The sequence below is a fragment of the Tamandua tetradactyla genome, chromosome 16 (assembly GCF_023851605.1).
Source record: "Tamandua tetradactyla isolate mTamTet1 chromosome 16, mTamTet1.pri, whole genome shotgun sequence".
NCBI classification, from domain to species: Eukaryota; Metazoa; Chordata; class Mammalia; order Pilosa; family Myrmecophagidae; genus Tamandua; species Tamandua tetradactyla.
Window position 1 is genome coordinate 39,812,271 of NC_135342.1, and position 27,958 is coordinate 39,840,228.

Below are 27,958 nucleotides of genomic sequence, written 5' to 3' on the forward strand. Positions count from 1 at the left end.
TTTCACACTTGGTTAGTCAGTATTTCACAGCTAAAACAGGGCCAGGGACCTATACTGGGGCCACAAACCAGCCCCAAACAGCCCTGGGGAGAGGGTCAGGAAAGACATCAATAGCCTTTTTAGCAGCTGTGCTTTTCTAACCTGGCCCTAGCCAATGGCGCTCTTGGACAACGAATTTCCTGCAGCCCTAAGAAGCCCTTTGGCAGCTCCTTCTCTGACCAGGTCTTAATATCATGGCAACACCTCTCTAGGACAGTCTAAAGCTGTGGGACCCAATGGTTTATATTTGCCAGCCATTAGCTGATACAGCACTGGACCGTGACTCCCCCCTGTTCTTAGGGAAGATAACTTCCGCAGCTCTCCTAGTCCACAGTAGCCTGCCAACAGGACACAAAGCTGCCTGCCTCAAGGGTTGAGGATGGGTGCCAGGAGCCAAAGCCAAATTAATTATTCAGAGATTTTCACTGCAGTTTCTCAATTTCTTTATCCCACTCTTCCCTATATGCTGTGCAGTATTTCCCTGGTCTCTGGAACCCTAGAATAGTTGTTTCAGACAGTTTCTACCTATCCACTCACTGATTTTGGAAGAGGAGTAAGCCCCACAACTCCCCATTCTGCCATCTCCCCACAAGTCTCCTTTAATAGTATTACTTTTTTTTCCCATGGGGAGGCACTGGGAAGCAAACCCAGTATGATTTTTTAAACCTGTTTACCACAGGATGTTTTTAAATAGAAAAAATAAAAATACCTTTCAATGGCCTAATAGGAAATCTTACATAAATCTTTCTACATTTAGTAGCATCAAAAAAATAAGTTATTATTTATCCAAATGTAAGAAAAAATGTAGCCATACTTGAGGGAAAAAGCTAATATTTTTTCTGAAACACCAAAGAGATATCAAAATAGTGTGTGTACTTCAAAGGACTGCATATGCTACACCAACATTATTGTCTATGACGGAAAGATATGACAAGATTCAAGTTCAATATTTCAAAACTGGAATTTTAATAAGTAGGCATATTAATGTAACATACTTTTTTTAGAATATAAATATTTTTAAAAGCTGTGCTTTATAATATGATATCAAGAATACGTAGCTAATACAAGTTTTATGGTAATCATTTTGACTGTGGAAGAGAAGTGAGAAATTTTATTAGAATACTGTTACGGTGAAAGGAAGCACCCTCTTTTTATCATTCATATTCAGCAACAGTTAAAATACCCTATGTATGCGTTGGCTCCGAACAACACATTTGATTTCTGTTTCAAACCTGCTATGCTATCTATTACTGTTTTGATGATTGCAGGGTTTAACATAAAAATGTATCCCACTGAGATTTTCAATAATAAATCAGATTCAACAGATAACTTCACAATCATAAAAGGTTTTATTTTAAGGCAATGTATTATGCAAATACTGCTTAGAAATCAGATTTGATGTAATTGGGATAAAAAGACAACATGAGAACACTGCACATTTGACACCTATCACATTTTTGTGCACTCATAATGCATTCCTGACTTTCCTCCTACTTTCGAAGTGCAGATTAAAGTGTATTTACAGTAGAAAGTTACTAACAGGCTAATATTAGAGAACTGTATATCTAGGCAAGCAAGACTTCCTAGATAAGAAATCTCCAATTTTTCTATATAGGTTTTTAAAATCTTTCTTATAAAAGGGAGTGTTTTATGTGCAACACCTGCAGATAGAAATAAATCTATATTTCACTGAAACCTAATCAAATATATCAAATATAAAATACAGGCATGAAGCAAACTATGATAGCAGCAGTGATTCTTAGGGCAGCATGTGCGAAATCCAATATTTTGATATCTATTCACATTATAGTGGTCAGAAAAGAAAGGTGCCAAAACTCCCTTTCCCATTCCACTTGAACTGGTTCCCCACAATAGAAACAAACATCTCCTGTGACATTAAGTTGTCATCAGCTCGTGTAATCCCCAGTTCACTCAACCTTTTCTTCTTCATCTGGCCTTTCTTGGTGGAGGCAGCAACTAGTTCATTTACAATTTCGCAATTGCCTTCGACTTCCTCAGAAAGAACAGATCTTACATAAGGCTCCATTTTACCAGTTGCACATTCAATCAGCTCTTCTAGATCCACTTTTTCAGGTGCATCTGCCTCTCCAGTTGTCTGCATGTTAAGTGCTTTATTTTCTGGAGAAATACATAAATTATAACAAATGAAGTTAAATATACAAACTAAGCTAACTAAAATATGTATGTTTCTACACAGTTTATTCCATAGTTTTCAAGTTGTTTCTGCTGACATCTGACTTTGGTTTTACAAGTTCTTTGTCATAAGAATCTCAGTGAACAATTGTCCCACTCTTCATACCAAAGTTTCCTTATCATCTTATGGGATCACCAATTTCCAATTCCTTCCACTTTAGAACCTTATTCACTCAACAGACATTTCCTATATCTTTACTACCTGCTAAGCACTGTGTTAAGAGCTAGGATGGAAAGATTAATAAGACAGCACAACTTTTCCTAAAGGAACTCCCAATATAGCAGTTAATTACAGCTGAAGTGAGTGCTTGTGATAGGCAGAATTCTAGATGGCTTCCATGATCCCCACCTCCTCCTGTTACTACCATGATTGTTACATGGCAAAAGGGATGCACATGTAATAAAAGTTACTGACCTTAAGAAAGCAAATTGTTCGAGTAGGCCTAACCTAATCACATAAGCTCTTCAAAGCAGAGCTTTCTCTAGGTGGTTGTAGAAGAAACCAGAGAGATTCAAAGCAGGAGAGAGATTTAATGTTAGAGAGGTTCTCCACTACTGAGTAAGAAAATGGAGACCTCATCCTACCACCAGAAGAAACCGGTTTCTGCCAACAACATAAGTGACCCTGAAAACAGTCTCACACAGAGCTTCCAGGTAAGAGCCCTGCTCACCTGACCCTTGTGAGGCCCTAAGCAGAGAATCCAGTCAAGGCCCCTGGACTTCTGCGCTACAGAACTCGAGATAAAGTAGAAGTCACAGAAATAACTGGAGAGGATTCTGAAGGATGATGAGGATACCTGTCATTCTTTAAACTCTGCTCACCCACCTCAATGCTTAATCCTTTTCTATAACAGATCAAATAGTGATCTGGGTTATGGTTTGAAATTCATGAAAGGCTCACTGGATTAGTTTATCTTGGCTGTCAAGAAGGGCAGATGACAGGAAGACATTTACTTCAACCAATAAAAAGCAAGGGCAAAATCTACCATCCCCTCTAGTAAATGCAGTCTTCATCATTTCTCTGCCTTCATTCTTCACAAATGACAGCAAGAGACACCACTGCTATCATATACCCACCTTTATTCTATAAATTTATTCTATAAATTTTTAGAAATCCAAGCTTGGTAAGAAGGGAAGAGCAGGACAAGAAAAACCACACCATCAAGGTGTGAATGAATAGCTGAATTAGTTCACCTTGAAAATTTCTTTTACCCTGAAATTCTATGTTAAGGTTTTTCCAAACCTCTCTATCTCCATGCGCAAGCCTGTGCCAATAATCATTTTTAAGGAAGAGAGGAAGGACTAGAGTCTTAATCAGAGTTCAATACTGAAATAAAGTAAACTTTTTTCATCTAAAAGAGCACTAAATATATTGTACCTTCAGTTTCATCTTGGGCATCTTCTTGCAGGTCGGAGAAAATTGTAGGTTTCACCAAGACAACACCATAACCTTCATTATTATGTATGACATTATTCACCATGGTTATTTTGGGAATGTCATAATGCTCATCTAAGAAGTCCTGTGACATTGAAAGCAAAAATGTTTTAAGGAACTGTCATATTTAACACTGCCTGCTTTAAAAATCTTCTCACTTTTGTTCAGACTATTCTAAAAATAAAGATAAAGTAGAAAAGCTATGCTTATTAATATGTTTTAGTGCAGTCTGAGCTCTGAGTGACACAACATTCTCTCATTTCAACAGATCTATAGGCAGAAAGCATTCTCACAAGAGACTTTCAATCACCAACTATTGATATTATTAAAATTGATATAGTGCTTATGGTTTTCAAAATTGGAAAACAACAGAACCCAACATTGGGATTTAATAAAATGTAATTATTTCTCATTCTAATCGCTAAAGGAGGATGCTTCACCAGGTGCTCACCTTAATGAGTATCCCTTCCTTACAGTGATGGATCCCATTGTCATTCAGGGTGCACTTACTCCCCGGATATATTTCTATTCCAGCACCCTACAAGTTACAATTTGAGAAATTCACAATTTATTTTTAAAAGACAGGACTATAAGAGAAAGTTTGTTATAATCACTTCTTAGACTTTAACACAGTACAAATGCAAAGTAAAAATAGAAAGTGTTTTAGAGATAAGTTTCATTAGGTATTTCTAATCAGCATTTCCATTTGCTCCATTTCCAGCCTGCTAACATTTATCACTCCCCAAAACAAAATAGACACAGACTCACACAAACACCCCTTTAGCTAAGAATGTCAGCATTCAATTCCTGTTGCATTTTCCTTCACTCTGGACAAATCAGTTTACTGATTCTGGAAAAATAAAAAAATCATTTAAAAATTTCACTGAAAGATGCACTCATTTTCTCAGAGATGCTCAATGGAAGGCAGTGCTTGCATCTAGTAAAATATTGTAATTTGAGAACAGAAACAAGACCCTATTTTTAAAAACATATCAGTTTTAAATTACTCCAACCTCAAAATCTCTTTGAAAAAAGTTAGACAATAAACATCCACCACTTTACATACACATACTTTACATATGTTAAAATTAGCTGCCAATTCAAGTATCTCATTTATACAGAGTAACCAGAAAAATCCATGCATGGCCTAATTTTCTCACATTATCACTCAGCATCCATGGTACCAATAAAAAAGTAACAGTAATAGAAAAACCTTATTTCTTGATACCATGCTAGGCAATTTGGGAAGTAAAAATTATTTGCTCAAATATCTATACTCAAGAAACCATTTGGGGAATAATTTAATACAAAATTTCAAAGATAAAGAAGAGTTGTTATTAACATTTGTGAGATAGCTACCACATATATGTTGAGTTGTTTTTCTAAGAATGGTAGTTTACCGAGAGTAAATATTTATTACAATGCCCCGCTATTGGGATTACTAGCACTTAATTGGCTAGATACCAAACTACACAATAACTCAAAGAAATTCATGACATGACATATCAAAATTAACCTTCTAAAAACTAAAGACAGAGGAAAAATACAGAAAGCAGCTAGAGAAAAGCAATACCTTAGCTATAGAGAAAGAAAATTTGAATGATAGGAATTTTCTCATATAAAACCATAGAGGCCAAAGGTAATGGCACAGTATTCTTCAAATGTTGAAAGAAAAGAACCATCAAGCCAGACTCTTATGTCCAGCAAAAATATGCCTCAATAATAAAGAAGAAATCATGACACTATAAGATAAGGGAAAACTATGAAAACTTGTCACCAGCAATCTACCCAAACAGAATGGCAAAAGGAAGTCTTCTAAATAAAAAGGAAATAATAAAGCAATCTTGGGACATCAGGAAAGGAGAAAGAATACAACAAAATTATGGTAAATACAAGGTGCCATTGAGATTGAATTATGTGCCGCATAAAAGATCCCAACCCTTGGTCCTGTGGGTGAAAACATATTTGTGAACAAGGCTTATGAAGGTATTGGTTAAGGTATGCCCAAACGGAAAGAGTGCGGACCTTAAGCCAATATGGCTGAAGTCATTATAATTAAAGAAAATTGAACACAAAAAGAGAAGCCACGGGGAGAAGCAACCAGCCAAAAGCTGGAAGTTAACAGAACTCAGAATCAAATAAGACACCACCACCATGTGCAATGCTATGTGACAGAAAAGCCAAGCAGCCCCCCAAAGATTTTGGCCAACCAGAAGATATTGACTTCAGAAGGAAAGTAGGCCTTCTAGTCTCTGAAACTCTCAGCCAATAAATTACTGCTTTCATGCCAACCCAATGTATGATATTTGTTTTAGCAGCTGGGAAACTAAAAATAATGGGATTCTTTTTTCTCTCGAGTTTTCTAAATTATGTTTGACAGATAAAACAAAAATTATATTATAAATAATGTTTGACAGTTGAAACAAAAATTGTAACACTGTCTGATATGGTTCTAAACATATGTAGAGGAAATATTTAGGACAATTATAAACAGGAGAGGGTAAAGAGATATACAAACAGGTAGGGTTTTATATTTCACTTAATGACAATACCAGTAAACTGTGAAATGTTTTGTACATATGATTTTATACCTAGAACAACCAGTAAAAAAGCTGTACAAAGAGATATACTCAAAAATCCAATAGATAAATCAATAGATGAATTATCATGGGCTTCTAAATTATGTCAAAAAACCCAGAGGTAGTGACGAAAAAGAAAACAGAAAACAAAAAAAAATGAAAAACAGAGAACAAATAGAAAACAAAAAGAAAATGGTACACTTAAGACCATCAGTGATTATAGTAAATGTAAATGATCTAAAGACGTCAATGAAAAGATAGAGATTGGCAGAGTTGATTAAAACACATGACCCAAACTGTACACCCTCTATAAGAAACTCACTTAAAACCCAACAATATAGGCAGGTCAAAAGTAAAAAGATGGAAAAAGACATGTTTTGCAAACACTGATCAAAGGAAAGTAGGTATAGCTATATTAATATCAGATAAAGTAGACTTGAGAGCAAAGAAAATTACCAGAGACAGAAAGGAACAATATATAATGGTAAAATGGCCAATTCACCAAGAAGACCAAGCAATCCTAAATGTGTGTGCACAAAACAATAGAACTGCAAAATATGTGAGTCAAAGTTAATAAAACTGAAAGGAGAAACAAATATACAATTACATTGGAAACTTCAACACTGCCTCTCAACAACTGACAAAACTAGACATAAAATCAGCAAGAACAATAGATGAACTTAACATCATCAACCAATAAGACATTAATAGAATACTTTACACAACCACAGCAGAATATACATTCTTTTCAAATGCCCAAAGAATATAATTCCAAGATAGATCGTAAAACAAACCTCAACAAATTTAAAAGAATTGAAACCACACAGAGTTGTTTTCCACAAAATATAATCAAACTAGAAATCAATAACCAAAAGATAACAGTAAAACTCCAAAAACATGGAAACTAAGCAATATATTTCTAAATATTATATGGGTTAATGAATGAAAACACAACATACCAAAATCTGCATGACCCAGGTAAAGCACTGCTGAGAGGGAAATTCATAGCACTAAATATATATATTAAAAAAGAATAAAGTTAATCAATAATCTAATCTACATCAAGAATCTAGAAAAAGAACAAAATAAGCAAGCAGAAAGATATAATAAAGAGCAGAAATCAATGAAACTGAAAATTGAATAGAACAAATTAAAGAAAAAGATCTGCTTCTTTGCAAAGATCAATAAAACTGACAGACTTCTAACAAGACTGTCTAAAATAAGAAAGAGCACACAAATTACAAATACCAGGAATGAGAAAGGGATATCCTGAAGACATTAAAATGATAAAGGATTAGCTACAAGTAACTCTACAGATGTAAAGTTGACAACTAAGAAGAAATCATCTAATTCTTTGAAAAACGCAGACTATCAAAACATACCAAACAACCAAAACATGAAGTAGATAATTTGAAGAGCCCTACTACTATTAATGAAAATTAAATTTATAATTTCAAAACTCCAAACCCAGACAGTTTCACTGGAGAAATCTACCAAGCATTTAAAGAAAAATTAATACCAATTCTATATAATCTTTTCCAGAAAATAGAAGAGGAGAGAATACTTCTCAATTCATTTTATGAAAATAGTATTGCCCTGATAACAAAACCAAAGACATTTCAAAAAAAGACAATCAATATCCCACATGGATATAGATACAAAAATTCTTAATAAAATATCAGTAAACAGAATTCAGCATGTATAAAAATAATTATATAGCATGTCAAGATGGGCTTATTCCAGGGATGCAAGTAAGGCTGGTTCAGTATTTTAAAAAATCAATCTGTGTAATCCATTACATTATATTAACAGGCTAAATGAGAAAAATTACATAATTGTATCAAATGATGCAAAAATCAAGACAAAATTAAACACCCACTCATGAGAAAAACTTTCAGAAAAATAGAGATGTAGGAAAATTTCCCCAGTTTGATAAAAAGTATCTACAAAAAACCTACAGCAAATCTTATACTTAACGGTGAAAGGCTGACTGCTTTCCTCCTAAGGTAAGGATGCCCAATCTCACTACTTTTATGCAACATAGTGTTAAAGTTCTATGCTAAAATGCAAGAAAAGGAAATAAAAGACAAACAACCCAGAAAGGAAGAAATAAAACTGTCTCTGTTTGCAGATGATTTAATTGTTTTTTGTAGAAAATTCCAAAGAATTTACCAAAAAAACTCACAGAACTAATAAGCGGGTTCAGAAAATTCACAGGATACATGAAAAACATACAGATCAGTTCTATTTCTCTAACTAGCAATGAACACATGGACACTGAAATTTAAAATACAGTATCATTTATAATCACTCAAAAAAATGAAATAGGTATAATCTAAAAAAAATGTACAATACTTGCATGCTAAAAACTACACAATACTGATGAAAGAAAAAGATCTAAATAAATGGGGAGACATTCTGTGTTCATAGATAGAAAGGCTAAACATAGTAAAGATGTCAATTCTCCCCAAATTGATATGTAGTTTAATGTAGCTCCCATCAAAATCTCAGAAAAATTATTTTGTGGACAGAACAAAATTATTCCAAAATTTGCATGGAAAGGCAAAGGAACTAGAAAAACTAAAATAAATTTTTAAAAGACAAATCAAATGGAAGGAATCACTCTACCAGATTCAAGTTTTACTACATAGCTACAATAATTAAGACTGTGTATATTGGTGGAGGAATAGGTACACAGATCAATTAAACAGTATAGCAAATCCAGAAATAGAGGCACACAACTATGCCCCACTGATTTTTTTTCCCCAAAACTGATTTTTGACAAAAAGGTAAAAACAACTCATTGGAAGGAGAGCCTTTTTAAGAAACGGTGCAGGAGCAATTAGAGATCCATAAGCAAACAACTGAATCTCGACCTGAGTCTCATATGTTATACAAAAATTAACTCAAAATGGATCATGGACTTAAATATAAAATGTAAAACCATAAAACAACATGAAAAAAGTTTTGGGATCTAAGGCTAGGCAAAGAGTCCTTAAACTTAACACAAAAAGAAGATCCATAAAAAGAAAATGTGAGAAATTAGGGTTTAAGAAAATGTAAAACTTAGCTCTATAAAAGTCACATGAAGAGGATTAAAGACAGACTACAGACTGGGAGAAAATATGTGCAAACCACATATCCAACAAAGGACAAGTATTCAAAATATGTAAAGAATTTTCTAAACACTATAGTAAAAAAGAACATGTAATCCAATTAAAAATGAGCAAACATTTTACTGAAAAGGATGACAAATAGGCACATGAAAAGATGTTCACCAGCATTAGTCATTAGGAAAATGCAAATTTAAACCACAAATGTAACACACCTACACACTGATCAGAATGACTAAAGTAAAAAATAGTGTAAACACTAAATGCTGGCAAGAATATGGAGAAAATGGATCACTTCCTTATTGTGGAAAAGTAAAATGATACAGTCTCTAAGGAAAATAGTTTGATAGTTTCTTAAAAAAAAACTAAACATGCAACTACTATATGACCCAGCAATACAGACTTCTGGGCATTTATTTCAGAAAAGTGAAAACTCTTTATCCAAAATCCTGTACACAAATGTTTATTCATAATAGCCCTAAACTGGAAACAACTCAGATGTCTGTCAGCTGGGGGATAGCTAAACTTTGGTATGCCCATACCACAGAATACTACTCAGCAATAAAAAAGAACAAACTATTGACACATCAAAAACGTGAACGAATCTCCAGGAATTATGCCAGTGAAAAAAGTCAATCCCACAAGGTTACATGCTGTATGATCCCATTTACATAACATTCTTGAAATGAAAAAAAAAAAAACAAAACATTAGAAATGGAGTTTAGTGTTTGCTAGTTCCTTAAGGAGGAATTGGGGGAGAGAGACAAGTGGGTATGAGTATAAAAAGGGATTTTTATGGTGATGGAAATGTTATGTGTCGTGACTGTATTAATGTCTAATGTATACTGGTTGATTTTTGTACTATAATTTTGCAAGATGTTACCACTGGGATAAACTGGTAAAGGGCATAACATTTAGGATTCTCTGCATTATTTCTTACAACTGCATATGAATCTACAATTATCTCTAAATATTGAAATTTAAAAAAAGCAATTGGCTTTCAATTGCTATAAATTTGTTTACAAAGCTGTGACTTTAAGGGCCTAAAACTTTCTTTAAAGTTAACATAGAACAGCTGTGAAATCTATCTTTCTTGCTATTCTCTGTTTTGAAATGCTAAATAAAAAGAAACTTGAAAAATTGAACCTGGCTATTTTAGTATGCATGTCTGAATCTTTGAAGAAAGAGAACAGGAGCATGCATTTACATCTTTTATTTTATTTTATTAACTTATTTAGAATTTAACCCAAACTGCTTCACCGAAATCATACCTTGGCACCATATAAATCCGAGTTTTTCATTAACAGCTCTGCTGATGTCCGTACTGTGACACCTGTAGTCTCACATTGCAGCACACAGTTTTCCAGTGTAGTCTTGCCATGGTGAATACCTATCATGAAAACATACATTCAAATGCTTTAAGCAGCACCATGCCTCTTCCAATATTAGAAATGTCCCGGAGTTAACATTAGATTTGATCTAAATATTTCTCAGTAGCTATCATTTAAAATTATTACCTGAATCAGACATTCATAACATATATGACCATTTCAAGTTATTCTCTAAATTCTAATTTTCTACAATCTAAAAGTAACATGCTCTTAAAAAAAAAGAATGACAACCTCCAAAATTCAAAACCAAGTTAAAAAGCACTTTTTCATTAGGGGAAAAAAAAGAGAGAAACTTTGTTGAGCAATCTTGGAAGGGAGAAGAAAGAGAGCCCTGATTAAAGAGAGGGGTAAAAACCTGAGGAAACAAATACTAGCACAATGAAGACAGCTAGTATGAGGTTAGTGCTAAATTGAACTTAAGAAAACCACAATATTCGAATGTTTAAAAAAAAAAATCTGACCACACAGAAAAGAAACCAATATTAAACTAACAAACCTTTAAGAATTGGCTAAGTTGTTTTTCACTTTGGGATAAGTTTCCTAATTTGTCAACCTATGTACATAAATATACTCGATTAATACACAATTCATTAAATTGATTATTCTGTGGAAAGAAAAGTTTTTCTTCAAAGTCTGGAACAAATAATACATCAAATATCCCTATACTTACTTAAGATTCCTTCTACAGCATCATGCTGAACAAATTTTATGCTTGAGATCTTTATATCTGCACCTGTACAATCCACAAAAGTATCTCCTTTGCCCCTCTTTTCTATTACAATGTCATCTGGCAAACCATATCCTAAGGAAGAGAGCAAGAACACTCAAGATGGGTAAGGGGAAATGTCTAAACACAAAAACAAAAATTTCTCTAATTCAAATGGCTCCAGAAGATATTTGATACCAGTCAACCTGGTTGCATTTAAATAACACCTACTCATCTCCCTATACATACTGTTAAATTTAAAACAGAGTATTCCATCTTTAACAGTAACAATTCCCCAATATGACTCCATATCAACGTTGATAGGAAGACGACCCTATCAACCACCTCATACCAGTTTAGCAATAAATTCACTTATAGAACTGTTTTAATAAACAAATAATCCTAAATGCTCAGAGCCAAACTAAAGACCGTTTAAACATTCAGTCCTTCTAAGTTTTTGTACAATTCTAAAGAGTCTAATAGAAATTAGTTTTGAAAAAGCCCAAGCATCTTAATATTTTTTTAAACAGACTGACAAACTGACTCAAAATAGTTTAGCTACTAGAAAAAACTATCTACTTTGCTAACCAATAGAAAACATTGGCTCTTTATAAATCTTACTCAAACTAAAACTGCAGGCAGGGTCTTTGAATGGGCTTATAAAAAAAAGAAAAAGGTAGTATCAGAAAACCAAAAAATTATCTGATTTTCATGATAAAAACAAAACTTTACTTTTATACTTATACTTCGGATGGCTTATATGGTGTGTGGCTATATCTCAAATAAACTGCATTGAAAAAAAAAGCTTTAAGTAAGAAATAACTCATCGTCTAAAGACGAGTCTTGGCTTGAGTAAATGAAAGCAGTAACTCCATTAAAAAGGCAAAACCACTGAGGAAATCTATATTTGAAAAGTACAGACAAGTCACTGGGGACACTAGAGAATGCAAGAGGACTCTATGAACCAGCATGCTATCTGTTGGTGGTCTCTGGATGATAGGATTATGAGTAAGTTATTTTTCCGATTTTTTTTATGCGTCTGAGTGTACTCTGCAAACTTACTACAATAACCAATGTTTTTTATCATCAGAAAAAAAAAAATGTAAATGCCATAACGAGAAAAACTGAGATTAGTACATAAATGAATTATATGTTCTTGGCAGTTTAAGACATGAAATCATTACCTAAGTTAATGGATGTTCTAAACAAGAAAGAAAACACTAGTTAGTAGTGTTAATACCCTCCACACAGTCGTAGTCGATATATCTCTTGTATAAGTGTTAGCTATAGATCACAATCAAATAAGCTTTATTTTTAATCACTATCAGATATCATTTCTTACAAAGGAATAACTTCTCCATATATCTACATAACAGATACCATCTGATTCCTCAAATTCTCAGAAATGCCCTCTGTTAGTAAATTTACTCATTTTTACACTTAACTATCAGAATTTTATATGGTTATTTATGACATGCTGGCAATTACATTATAATTTCCTCACCAATATCGGAAGAACTCTTATACACCTTACAATCTAAAATAGCAATGTTATCTTTCCTTTGTCAAAAAATAAAGTATTTTTAAAATGATTTATCCTGCACATCTGTTATTTATACACACACATCTATATAAATCAAATATTGGAGAGGAGAAAGAACAAAAAATTACACACATAAAACAAAAAAAGGGAGTGAGAAGATATACTGGTGAACAGCAGGAAATTAAACTCACAGCCTTGCTTCCATTAAGAAGTTCTGACAAGAAAAAAGATAAAGAACATAGCTTAAGTGGTTTGTGAACAGTTGCACAAGCCCCAAAGTGATATACGATTTTTTGCATTACAAGCTTTATTGCTAACTTAAAGCTGTTTTGGTAAATAAACAGGTGCATCTAAATTTAACATGATACGTAAATATACAGGACCAAGATGAATGATTGTAAAGTAACCTAAATTTAGGAATCACTCTAAATGTACAAGATTGCAACTGCTAAAAAGTTATTTTTAATAGAATCTGTCAGTATTAATTTTCTCAAAAGTACACTTTGGTCAAGACACAAAATGTAGGATTTCTGGCATTTTTTTTGGCAGGGGGGGGGGAGGGGCGGTGCATGGTCCAGAAATCAAACCCGGGTCTCCCACTTGAAAGGTGAGCATTCTACCACTCAACCACCCCTGCACCCTCAGTAACCTTTTAAAGAATTAAGAAAAATAATGTCTATTTTGTATGAATTTTAAGGTAAACGTATTTCACTATGCCTCTCAGCAGATTAAGCTAAATTTAAAACAAAAAAACCATGGACCATATACACATAACATATATGAAAAAGAACAAGCAACACATCCAAAAAATATTAAACTAAAAACATACTGCTGGTAAGATTTTTTTATTCTAGAAATGAGATCCTTTCCATAAACCTCCTACAATCTGGAAAGTATACTTCTTCCTAATGATTTTTTTTCTATATATGTCTGTGAACATCTTCCCAGCACATGTACATATTACAAAGAATCATAACTCAAGTTGCTCAAACACTGGATCAATCCCATTAACTTTAAATACCCTTAATGTTTCAAAGCAATTCATTTGAAATCAAATGAGTTAAATTATATTCTTGAAGCTTCAACTAGACCATTAATAGACTGTTTTCTCAAGCATATCATGCATGAGAATTCCGTTGTGTTATCTTCCATACTCACCTTCCAGCTCAATGGAATCAGCCATGGAGAAGGTGCCATGTACCACGTAATGGCCAGGACAGACAATAACAGTGTCACCTTCATAGCAGGCATTTATAGCAGACAATGGATCACTATGGAACTAGAAAACAACAACAAATTGCAAATATACACACCCCCAAAAGCAACCAGGTAACTTTATGTTTCACTTTGAAAATGGAGTTAAAACTATGTATTTAATTATCTCCCTTGATAATGCACTGCTGAGCCCACCACATGCTTAGTGACCATTGCTGACAAAAGGCAATGTGCTCTGGGCAGTGCGACAGTGGCAGAATCCTTGCCTGTGATGCCTGGAGACCGGGGTTCGAGTCCCTGTGCCTGCCCATGCAAAAGAAAAAAAAGGCAATGTGCTCTTTTCAAATTTCACCAAGAATCAGCTCTAAGAAGCTCCTATAAATACATTGCAGAATTCATGAAATCCTTGAGTGAGGCAGAGGGAAAACATCAGCTGGGGCAAGAAACTGTCTTTTTACCTGAATTTCTGTTTCCTCCTTACAGGGCTCCTGACAAAGCCTGTCCCTGAGCAAGGACTGCAGTAGCCCAGTCACCATGGTGCAGGAGACCACATGGGTGACCTTCTGACCATTTGGACGGACTCCCTTAGCTTGGATATTAGAATTCTTCTGGTAACCAAACACATATCTGAAAGAAACCACACAAACCTGTCAGGACTTAGAAAGATAGCTGTTTAAAAAAAAAGCTGTTAACCAGCAAAGAATAAAAAGATACACATACCTCAACAAAGGATTCTCAATGAGTTTTAGCTTTTGCTTTAACTGTTCGATTTCTGAATACAATTTTAAACCTTCTACCATGGAAATGTTTTCCTGCTCAGAATCAGAATTACAATTTGACAAACTGCTTCTCAGGTTTAAAAATTTCCTGTAACTCTCCTCACATTGAGACAGCAAATTGTGGTAGTCAACAATAAGTCCTGAAGGAACTCTGTCTTCAAGAATGTCATAATGCCTGAAAGTTTAAAAGCATGTTAAAATCCATTGCCTTCCAGACACATTTTCCTATCATTGAGACAGTCCATTTAGTCCTCAAAGACCCAGTGAGAAAAATGTTTTATAGTATACAACTCAGGTACATGTTAAGGCTTTCTGAATAGCACTTTATTGTAAGTGGAAGCTATTGAAATTTTAAGTGCTGCTTTATTAAGGTCACTAATTTTCCTTCTTTTGAGTTCTTTTTTTTTTACTTAGATCCAAGCATTGGTGTTTTAAGCACTAAGAGTTCATACTGCACAATTTGTAATCATTAGTTAATAAGAAATTACTTTTTTTTTTATCATATATTAGATTTAAAACCTTCACAATAATAAGTGGATGGTAGGTGGGGCTGGGACCAAAAACTATCCCAAATTCTTTTCTAACAATGTTTAAGATTACCATATTTATAGGATCAGAAATCAGAAGTGATTCACATCATCTAGTCCTTCATCACATTTAAAGCACTATGGCACAAAATTTTACTGAACTTTCCCTCAGGAAGATTATGGGACAACCTTATTAGCACTTAAAGTTTATTATTAATTTAGATACATTCTCAAGTTATTTATAGATGCAATAAAATAATGTATGAATGCACAATCGAGTTAATGGACTTGAAATTAATGGATTTAAAAATAAAGTGCAATATTATTCTCATTACCTATAATTTATAAATAATTGTTTTATTTCTCAGTTAAAAATATATTGACTAGCTATGACTTAGGCCTGAGGTTTTCAGTTCTGGCTATATATTAGATTCTCCTGGGGTGTTTTTAAGACTACAGATGCTCTGGAAGTAGAAAGCTGTTGTTGTTTTCTTTTTTAAAATTCCCCAGGAATTCTAATGTGCAGCCAAGGTTGAAAACTATTGCCTTAGATGATTTTTGGTTTTTTTGTAAACTTAGTCATGCTCTAAATAAAATATGGGTAGGGAAACCAGAACCACATCCTAAGCAAATTTACATCAGATTATGGTGAATATTCAAATAGTTATTTTAAATGAATAAAAAATAATTTCCCCGTTTTTCAAGTAAGTAAATTAAGTGAAGCTTGAAAAGCAAGGATTTTGTCTGCTCTGGTTTAAATCCATATCCATTTAAAGACATTCTAAAATCCTCTTTGCAAACAAAACATCGGGGACCAATCCACTGACTGCTTGATCAGGTCTATTGTATTGTGGAGATTAAGACTCAAATTTTAAAATAAGTATTTTAGTACTTTCAATATTCATGCCAATCAGTTTAATTTTTCTCATTATATTGACATTTCATACTCTGAAAGCAATAAACCAGTATCTGTGTGTCTCAGATCCATAAGTTTTAAAGCAGAGCTTTTTTTAATTAGAAAGGAAAAATATTTACTGCATAGTATAAAACCAAGACAGCATGGTTTGATTTTCTTTGAATCTTCCATACTGTTTATAGCTATACTCCTATCTTAGCTCAAAGACGTACTTGAAGAGTCTGACTATACTTGATAACATTCCAGTTTCTCCATCAAGTACCATAGTTTCTTCTCCATAACTGAAAATAATTTCTCCCTTATGCTTTCCCATCTGCCAGTGCTGTACAAAGTTTGCATGAAAATCATTTCTTGTTATTAATATATGTAAAGCTGTCAAATTGGAATATAATTTTTCCTACGCAAAGATCAAATTTGCCAGACACACATGATAGCCACCTACCATTACATTTCACTTCAATCAAAACCAGCCATTGTTCCTTTAGAGCAAGCATATCAAATCTAGAAAACACGCAGCCTCATTGAAATTCTGGCATTTCATTAAACTATGGGAAAATAGGAAATGTACAAAAGAAAATTTGAAGATTTGAGACCAGAATTCTAAACCAGGAAGGACCACTAATCAAACTCTTTACTTATTTTTTATTTATTATTATTTTCTATTTAAATCAAGAGAAACTTACTAAATCAAATTGGGTTCCATAGAAATGTAAATGTTATTTACTGCCTTATCTTATTAACCAAATCATCTTTCATAAAAGGAGAAAGAAATTATCTTCTACAATTTTTTTTGAAGGCAAGTTCTAATTTTATTCTTACTATAACACTACCTATTAAATTATCTCACATTTTGACTACAAGGAAAAATTACCTGGTTTTAGAGCACCATCTAGTGGAAGGCTCAAAGCCACATTAATCTGGTCAGTGTAGAACACAACTATTTGAATTGCATAGTTAATTTGGGTATTTTTGTGGAGATTTTCCCTACCAAAATATGATAAATTTGAAGAAGAATATGTTTAGCTATTTTGCTAATCTTAATTCACCACCAATATTAACTACTTAGTTCTTTTATCTGTCGAATAAGTTTTAAGGACATGAACTTGACAAAACATCCCGAGATAAATCTGTTAGTCTAACTATTTTCAAATAATTGACCTTGAGTTAGGCAAAAGGGTTTTAACACACTAGCTCAACTGAATTTTACTCAGGTTTACAAAACAGTGAGCTGTTAATTTAGACGTTCTTGAACTCCCGGATTTTAGACTCAGTTTATAAACACTAAAAGCAGGTTTTATTTAATAACTTGTCAGTGGGTTGCACTATTTGAACATGGTTCTGTTTCTATCCATGGGCCCCTGGCAAACACACACACACACACCACAGGTAAAATTAACCCTAGGCTAGCTATTTTTCCAATATGTATCAAGATCATTAATAAATACTTACAATCTCAATCGAGGTTCAACACATCTGACAAAATAATCGTACTCATCCTCCTCTTCTTCATCCCAACTCCTCCAAATGTTTTGGTAGAAAAACCTAGAAAGGAAATTAGTATAATTAAAATTCAATCACAGGCAGTGCAATGGTGGCTCAGTGGCAGAATTCTCACCTGCCATGGGGGAGACCCAGGTTCTATTCCTGGAGCCTGCCCATGCCAAAAAAAAAATTCAATCACTAGCTCGAAATATCAGGGTTATGTAGAGGTGAAAACAAAACTGACTTGAATAAATCAAAACAATTCCATCAACTATAGTAAATATCATGCAATATTCTCATATCTTAATATCACTTTCTTTTGATTGGCTAGGGAAGATTTTTTCATGGCATTGGTTCTGTTAGGGCTGTCTTTTTTTCAGAACTATTTGTTCATCTGTAACTGGGTGGATGGGAATGCCATTTACTGATAGGAAAGACAGGGTGAAAAACCAATTTAGAGGTGAAATAAGTTCTGCTTTTACCATGTTTGGATTGAGATACCTATTTGACCTTCAAGTGTGTGGTGTCAAGTTGGCAGAGACATGTACAAGCCCAGAGCTCAAAGGAAAGGTCAGGACTAGAGACAGAAACCTGAGAATTGTCAGCACACTGATAGTATTCAAGCAACAGACGAGATCATCTAGGGATATAATATAGAGCAGTAGCTCTCCACCCCAGCTGCATATTAAAATCCACTGAGCTTTTAAAACTTGATTCCCAGCCCTATTACAGATCAATAAATCAGAATCTCTTGGGAGATTAGAGTGCAGCATCTGTGTTTTTGTAAACCTTCCCAAGTAGATTTATTTTTAACAAAATTTTATTATGGAAAATTTCAAATATATGCAAAAGCAAAGAAAATAGTATCATGAATACCATGTATACATCATACAGCTTCAACATTCATTAACTCATGGGCAACCTTACTTCATCTCTACCCACCCACTTACTTCTCTGTTCCTCTCCTCACACCATTCTGACACTATTGAAGCAAATCTCAGACATATGTCATTCATAAATGTTTGGTATGTATCTCTAAAAATAATTTTTACCAAAACTTAAAATTTTCTTAATATTGTTAAATATTCCACCAGTGTTCAATTTCCCCAGTTCTTTTTTGTGGTTGGTCTATTAAAATCAAGACCCAAACAAGTCAGTTATTGCACTTAATTGATATAGCTCTTAAATAAATCACTTTTATTATATAAAATACATCTCACTTTTTTTCTCCTTGCAATTTATTTAATAGTTCTCCACACTCTGAATTTTGTTCTTTGCATCTCCATAGCATTGATTAATAAGTTTTTCTGTTTGCTTTATTTCTAATAAACTGGTAGTAAGATCTAGGGGGAAGTATATTGTACTTCCACCAGAAAGCATAGTGCCTGACAGTCTCTTGCTTTATAAGATTAAGTTTGATCAGTGAATTCAGGTATTGTCAGCCTGATATAGCCACTACAAAGTTCTCCCATCAGTTTTTCACCTAATGGTCTTAACAACTATTGATCATCGCTGCCTAGAACCTTTATCTCATTAGTGGTTGCAAAACAGTGATATTCTGATTCATCACTCCTTTTCCAGATATTAGTTAGAACACATCTATAAAGAAAATCCTCAGGTGATTCTACTGTGCTTCGAAGCTTGCTTATAAAGATAAAAGAATAGCTGGCCTAGGACTAAACAACTGGGTAATTTCAACATTTTAAAGTTTGAGTATGACAAGAAGCACTAGCCAAGGTGACTGAGAAGGAAACCCAGTGATAGATATCAGGATAGTAGTATCTCAGAAACAAGAAAGGAGAGTGGTAAGAAGATGGGAGTATACCATATGACCCAACAATTTCACTCCCAAATATATACCCAAAAAAAGTGAAAACAAGTACTCAAATACTGGTACTCAAATGTTTATGGCAGCACTATTCACAACAGGTGTAAACAACACATGTACATCAACAGATGAGTGGATAAACAAACTGTGATATAGACATACAATGGAATATTATTCAGCCACAGAAAGGAATGAAGTTTGAAGACATTATGCTAAGTGAAAGAAGCCAGTAGTAAAAGATCACATATTATATTATTCCATATATATGAAATGTCCAGAATAGGGAAATCCATAGAGATAGAAAGCAGATTAAGTGGTTGCTGAGGACTGAAGGAGATGGAAAGATGAGGGATGATAGCTAAAGAGTATGGGGTCTTTTTGAGATGAGGAAAATGTCTAAAATTGACTGTGGTGACAGTTGCACATATATGTAATTATATTAAAAGTCATCAAATTAAATGATACACTTTAAATGAGTGAATCATACAACATGCAAATTACATCTGAATAAAGCTGTTACAAAATAAAAAAAGATGGAAATGATCAAATACCTAGAATGTGGCTCAGAGGTTAACCAAGATGAGATCAGAGAAGTAACAATCAGACACAAGACAATCTTTGGAGACCGGGATAAGCACAGTTTCAGTGGTGAGAGGGATAGAAGTGTTACTGAGATACAGGGAAGCACAGACTGTGGCTATATATGACTCTTTTAAGAAGTTCTGCTGTGAAAAGGAAGGAGCAGTGAAATCAAATTCATCTCTTAATTCTTGCAGATTGGTTGAGCTATTAGTCTCTTCACCCTTTTAAAAAAAGGGGGGGAAGGGGGAGTGAGATCCAAAGGGAGAGGGGGGTGGGGGTAAGATCCAAGCATGCTTCTACTCAATTAAAAACCTCTGCTGGCTCTTCATTACCCTCAGAATGAGGTCCAAATTCTTGAGCTCTGGTGATATTCCACAAGTTCATGATCTGATTCTAAACCAACTTTCCTACCTCAGAGATCCTACATATATATGTAGCCTAAGCTCTTCTCCTTTACTTATGCCACCCCTTAACCCCCACAAAAAAAACCCTCCCAATTTCATACATACATCAAACTCCTCCAAACCTCCAAACCCTTGTAACATGCCAGCAAGGCCACCAGAAGTGCCTCCCAAGTTCTCTACCTAATAAATTTATATTTACATTTCATGACTCAGTTCAAATATCACCCCATCAGTGCACCTTCTCCACTGTTCTTTCAAGCCAGAAATCTGGGAGTCGAACTTGTTCCTCACTCTTATCCCCTACATCCACTCCACCCCCACGTTCTGGCCATTCTGCTTTCTCAATGAGCCTCACTGTCTTCTCCATATCCTTTCTCTTGCTTCTCTGGCCTCTTTCTCTTGCTTCGCTATTCCATCTCCCTCAACTTGTTCTCCACATAGCAGCATTTTAAAACACAAAGCTGATTACATTCAGCCTTGAATGAATGAAAATCCTTCAATGGCTTCCCTTGCTTCTCATTGAAAATGAAGATGACTAATTGGCCTACACAGCCATTTGATCCCTGATAACTCTCTCACCTTATTTCCTAGGTCTTTCCAATACTTTCTGTCCTCAAGCCACACTGACCTTTCAGGTCCTGAAATTCACCTAAGTTCCTGACCTTGTTCCCTCTCCCACCCTGCTACAACACTTTCACCTAGCTATCCCTTCAAATCAAGCTCAAATGTCATGGTCAAGGCTTTCTTGACTCTTAACCATATAGCAGCGACCCAATGTAGTCTTAGAATGCTTCTTCATAACGCTCATTGCAGTTTACAATCACATATATATCTTCGTGTGATCATTGCATCAAGCTTCATCTCTCACCTTTATACTGATGACTCCTGACGATGGTGATTGTGCCTGTTTTATGTACTCCACCCTCAACTCAGGACCCAGTACTCAAATATTTATTGAATAAAAAACAGATGAAGAGCCTCATAATTTAATCTTCTCTGGACACTAACCAGAATCTCAGTCTTTCAAAAACAAAGTATATTTAACCAAGCTCTTTTTCAGATAACATCCTTACCAATTCCAGATATTTGTCTTTCTAATAACTTCTACACCAATACAGAGAGATTAACTCACTCATTCCTAATATCCTAAAATCACTAGTTGTCCTTTTACCTTCAAAGGTTTTAATTGCTGGATTTTACAAAAAATGATAGAAATATAAGGAAGTTATTCTGTTATGGACAGAAACCAGTTCTTTAGATTTATGTTTCCTGGCCTGATATTGAATATCTAGAGTTAAAACTTCCTGCATGGTTAGAAATTTTCCATGAGATGTCAGAAGCAGGGCCTGAGACACTCTTGCTTCTTTATGGGGTATTCTAATTAAGCTTGGCAAAACTAGGATAATTCATTAATTATACACAAACTGACCAGTACTTTTTAAACTACAAAACACCAAGCAATATTATTGGCATAATGATTATTACATTATCCAGCCATCCAGTTCCTGAAGAGTGTCTCAGGTCCTGCTTCTGACATCTCATGGAAAATTTCTAACCATGCAGGAACTTTTAACTCTAGATATTCAATATCAGGCCAGGAAACATAAATCTAAAGAACTGGTTTCTGTCCATAACAGAATATAAGACCATTTCTTAAACAGCTAAAACTAAGCCATCTTTATATACAGAAGATCCAAAAAGTCATGAACTATCTGATAAAAGATATATCTGAAAAATATATTTATTTATCCAGATATGGGCTTTCTTTGTCATTTAAGGGAAAAAGGGTATACTTGTAAAGTGGAAATCAACTACGCCAAAAATCATTTCCCCACACATCCTGGAAGGGGCCTGAGAAGATGCTTTCTTTGACCAGACACATCCTTGAAAAACTGAATTTTAGTCTTATGAGTGCATAGGTCATGATATAGCACCTTCTTCACTTTATTTTTCTCTCCTCTTATATTCAAATATACCAATCATAGTTCTTAGCTTCCAAAACTTTTAAGGCAGTTCCTAAATAAATATAAACCAAATTAAGACTCTCCTATCTTTGGTTAACATTTGGAGAAACCAGAGGAAGGGTACATAGGAATTCTTTGTACTATTTTTTCCTCCATTTTTTTGTCTGAAATTACTTCAAAATGAAAATTTTAAACATATAAAAATGTTTTTAATATAAAGACTCTAATATTTCTAAATATTACAAAGATGCCATAACCAACTTTTCAGTTGAGAGTTTATATCTGGTTCTAATACAGAGCAAAGTTTCTTTGCTACATTTACAATTTCTGAGTATAAGATCACTTTATTGACTTCTCTTCCTACCTGACATGCTCAATTGCAAGTGCAGTCTGGTCAAACATTCCTGAGTCATCAAACACTACCCACAGCTCCTGCAGGGGTAGTCGGTACTCCTTCAGCTCAAAAAGCTCTTTCATGCACTCCACAGTAAAAGTGCTCACTCGAGATTCACAGAGGTAAGGTTCAGCAAGTTTCACCGCTGCCTTCAGGGCTGAGAAGTCCACATCTGTGACCTGGAATGTAAAATAACATGGCTTAACGCATAGAAAATCAAAGTTAAGAGTCACATATGAATTACTAAATATAGCCTGATTTTTTTAAAGCATGAAATTGGTATACGGGGAAGGGGCTCCATCTATAGTACAAAGGATAACAGAAAGGCCTAGCTTTTACCCTCATGGAGCTTACATTATAACTGGGGAGACAAACAAATGAGATGGTAACAGGTAGTGACAGTATAAGCTGGTAGGGGTGGTCTGGTTTTGCTAGGATGGTCAGGAACGAAGCAGCCATCCGAAACCCAGGCAAAAGTGCTGTGGTAGACAAATTTGGCAGCAGGGGGAGTGCAGAAAGAGGCAAGTGTGGGGGAACAGAAGAAGAAGATGAGGTAGGAGAGAGAAGCAGGAGAATAGGACATGAAGGAACTTAGAAGAGCTTGGATTTTATGTGCTCTCTAGCCCAGGGAGGAGCCGTAAAGTCAGCACCAGGCCCTCAGTTAATCCCATGAATTAAGGGTTTTGAGCAGAGGATTAATTCATTTCCTTCTCAAAATAATGACTCTGCTTAGTAGAGAATGAACTGGGGTGGGGAGGTGGGGGGTAACCATTGTCTGAACTTCAACCAGAGATTTAGCATAATCCAAAATTTAAAACTTCACAAGGAACAGCAGCCAAACCAGTGCCTAGGACATAATCATTACAGTATGTAATGTTATATTCTAAAGAAGCCACAGCAGCAACTTGGAATCACACTCCCTGGTTTAACATTTTAGTTTAACAGAGTTTCTGTGATTCAGTTAACAAACACTGAGAAAAATTCAGCAGGTATAATGAGAGTGCACATTTAAGGTAAAAGGCCCAGTCAGTTGAAAAATGAAATTGTTTTTACTTTCTGAGGTGGGATACATTATCAACAGATTAACCACATACCTACACATTTGTTAAGCGAAAAAGGGGCTAGTTTTAAACTGCCTATTTGGTTTGAGAAACTTAATGGGCTACAAGGAGGGAGGCAAAACATTAATTGAAACTCTGCTGACTTCATAATTAGGCCTCTTTATTTTTTAAATAATCTCAAATACCTCCTTCACTTCACAGGTTTATAATCCATTTCCCCTTGCCAAAGGACACGAAACAGTAAACCATCCTTGGGCAGCGCCTCCTCGGTTGCCTTTAACATTTGCAGAACACTTTCTATGCCATGGCAATTAGATGCAAAAAAACATGCCATTTTCAATCAGCTCATAAACTTTAATTAAAACTAAGCACTTTGGCTATAACAGTCGAAGAAAAGTGCTTTTAGCTAGGGAGAAATGTCTTAACAACAGAATTAAATTTACCTCAACCAGCACCTCAAACACATTAGTGTGCCAGACTGCCCGCCATCCAGATGGTTCCAGGACCTTCTCCAAGAACTCAGCTGTGAATTCCCTTACTTCAGAGGCCTTGCAGTCAGCTACAAACAAATTAAACACAATAAGAACTGAGACTGCATAATGTAGGGAGAAGTTAATAAATTCATTAAATCCGCATCTGTCAGAACCAACAACTGGTTGTCTGAGACTGAGTTGGATGATCTATTTGTAAGCTAATAAGAAGAAAAAAAGGGAGAGAAAAAACAGAACCTACTCACCTAAAATGTAATCCTGATAAGCTCTGAATCGTTCATAGAACAAAAGTTGACTTGTATGGAAAATTTCTGGGAAAAGCGTTTTCCCTTCTGGTATAAAACTTTGTAAACTAGTACCTGGCTTATCATGATTGCTACAATCACTGCATGAGTCTTCATCCTGGAACAAACCTAAAACAACAAAATAAACAGGGTCAACTATCCTCAACATGTCCAGTTATTTGTAGAGTGCTTCTATTTTCATATCCTTGCTTAGAAATTCCAGGCAAAGTACAAGCAAGGCTTTGAATATGATGCTTTACTTACCTCTGTCATTGTCAGAAGAAACTAGTTTTACAAACTTAATACCTCAAAATCCAAGTTCTGCTTCAAAACACTAAGAGCTGAAGATCTTTCACAGGTTAGTATTTTGTTGTTTTTATTCTGTGAAGTTTTGGGGAAGGCAGAGGAAGGGGGTTGTTTGTTAATTCAATGGAAACCACCCAAGTTCTCCTTAAAAGGATAAAACTATCTTTACTACAGTTAGCAGCTTATAATGGTCAAGTCTCTCGCAATCACTCTGTTATAAAGCTGCACTGAAATAGGGATATGGCTGATGTCCTATACTTCTTCTCACACAGGCTGAAGCCTGCCTTTATTTCCTACAGTATCAGCTTGTCAATGCCTCTCAATAAACAGGGTTGAGAGATTCTTAATAATACGGAAGTTTTAGTTCACTAAGGCAGTACTTGATTCCTCCTCACTAATTTCAATGACTGTGTCTAAGGAAAAACTTAGAAAATGTTAATCACTTTAGGTTTGGATGTGTGTAATTATGTTTCATAAGGTGTGATTTAGCCAGTAGCAAATCTAATTCTGTGTAATAAGATGTTTTAAATAGATGAAACAACTTCTAAATAAACAAATACTGAGGGCAGCATTTAGACAGGGAGGGTAGTTTCCAGAGCTGGTTTCAGGGAAGGTACCTGAAACTTATTAGTGGCAGTTTGTCCCCCGATTTTCCCCCCACCCCTTTTATTCCTTCCTTCTCTTTTCTCCTTTCAATTTCTTTGATCCTGTTCAAGCCACCAGAATTACTTGACACTACAGTGAATCCATGTGTACTCAAGAGTCTGCCGCTCACGGACCAACAAAGATCACATGAGCCTTAGAGGGCACCAATACCTTACTAGCTGCTTAACAAAAATTTCTACATGCCTCAATTTTCTTGACTATAAAAGGATGATTAAAAACAGTATGTCTACTTCAATTAAATTAAGAGAATTAAATAAAACTTCCCCAAGAATTCAAACAGAAGTTTGCATACTGATGTACACAGCATTATTCACAACTGCCAAAAGGTGAAAGCAACCCAAATGCCTATCAATTTATGAATAGATAAACAAAATATGGTATATACATACAATGGACTATTAGCCATAAAAAGGAATGAAGTCTCTGATGCATGCTACAACATGGATGAAGCTTGAAGACATCACATTGAGTGAAATAAGCCAGACATAAAGACAAATATTGTATGATCTCACTTATATGAAATACGTAGTATAGGCAAATTTCAGAGACAAGATAGTCGATTACAGATTACCAGGGGGTGAGGGGAAGGGAGAGTTAGTGCTCAATGAGTACAGAGTTTCTACTTGAGGTGATGAAAAAGCTGAAGTTATGGATAGTGGAAATGGTAGCACAATGTTTTGAATGTAATCGTATCATGGAATTGTAAGTCTGAAAGTGGTTAAAATGGGAAAATTTGAGTTTATATCTGTTATTACAATAAAAAGTAAAAAAAAAAAAAGATATAGAAAAAAATAACGTCCCTATCATGCAGTATATATAAATGTTTGCTAAATAAGCAACATCTTCCTTCAGCAAAATTCTTTACAGTCACTTTGGACACACATCATATCACTCATCTCTGCAATTATGTAGGAACATTGGCTCTGTTTTATATATGGGAAAACTGAAGCCAAGTGACTTTTGCCAATTCACCAGGTTGGTTAGAAATGAAATTAACTCGCACATGTTTTCTCACTTCGCAAGATCTCTTTCCACCTCACAATTTAAAATGTTTGAATAAGACCCTAAACCAACTTCAAATGTCAGGAAAAACCGAATGGACTCTGCATGAAAAAGTAGAAAGGACTGGAAGTTAGGAAACGTAGGTTCTAGTTATAGATTCTAGAATTAGTTCCCCTAACTATGGACATGTCACCTGCCCTTTGAGTGCTTAGGAAAGCTAGCTGGACCAAGGGCTCCAGCTTTCCTATTTTAGGGCGGAGAGAAGTGTGCGGATCATGATCTCAATGGTGCGATGAGAGACATGAGCCCACTCTCTACGCTTCAGGGTGTACGAAGCCCCCTGAGGCCCACGCAGGCATCTAAGGTTGGGGAGTTCCCGTCCCAGTAGAAATCCCTGCTGTCTCGGGGTAATGGAGGGTACCTCCTGACTTGGACGTCTTGAGCCTCGCACAGCCATCCCCACTGCCCTGGCCAGCCGGGTCCGGAAGGCCTGCGACCCGGAGATCCTCCGAGTGCCCCTTCTTTCCAGGCCGCCGCCGCCACGTCCTGCCGCTGGGAGGCAAGTCCTGGGGTTCGGACACTGCAGATGCTTACCTTTCTCGAGGCGCGCCTGCTCCTCCTCCGCCTCGCAGCTGGTGCGCTCTGGCTCTGGAGCCATCGCTTCGGACCCCAGACCACCGCCCACCAGCAACCCGCTCGCCATTTCAAATTTCCGCGGGTGCCGCTGCAGCCCAGCAACGTGATGACGCAGGCGCTTCTGATTGGATACTCGGGCCGAGACACTTAGACCAATCAAAGGAAGGCTTGCGCTTCCCTTTCGGCAGTAGCCCCGCCTCCTCTCCGCCCCCTCCAGCCTTTACTGAGATTTGTAACAGAGCCTCGGCGCCATCTGCTGGCCGGGCGTACAGCTGTTGTCGCCCAAGAGGCTGGGTTTCTGAACAAACCGAACAAAAAGTTCAAGCTGGACAGAATTTATTTAGGGCATAATTGTGATGATTTCCGTAAATTTAACAAAGTATGAGTGGAAATGGGGAGAT

At 35.5% G+C, this 27,958-nt stretch overlaps 1 protein-coding gene across 2 annotated transcripts; it reads right to left on the reverse strand.

The window, feature by feature from the left end:
- Positions 1 to 1,000: 1,000 nt before the first annotated feature.
- SHCBP1 (SHC binding and spindle associated 1) lies at positions 1,001 to 27,643 on the reverse strand. 2 transcript variants are annotated; one of them, XM_077132300.1, is made up of 13 exons: positions 27,516 to 27,643; positions 24,909 to 25,076; positions 24,616 to 24,731; positions 23,082 to 23,290; positions 17,907 to 17,999; positions 14,956 to 15,189; positions 14,694 to 14,862; positions 14,179 to 14,299; positions 11,442 to 11,573; positions 10,652 to 10,770; positions 4,140 to 4,226; positions 3,632 to 3,773; positions 1,001 to 2,178 (listed from the first exon to the last, which is right to left on the reverse strand). In XM_077132300.1, the coding sequence occupies exons 1-13, from the start codon at positions 27,622 to 27,624 to the stop codon at positions 1,853 to 1,855; spliced, it is 2,025 nt and encodes a 674-aa protein (XP_076988415.1). In that variant the 5' UTR covers positions 27,625 to 27,643; the 3' UTR covers positions 1,001 to 1,852. The 2 variants fall into 2 exon arrangements, with proteins under 2 accessions (XP_076988415.1, XP_076988416.1); XM_077132301.1 differs by lacking the exon at positions 11,442 to 11,573.
- Between the last annotated feature and the right edge of the window lie 315 nt (positions 27,644 to 27,958).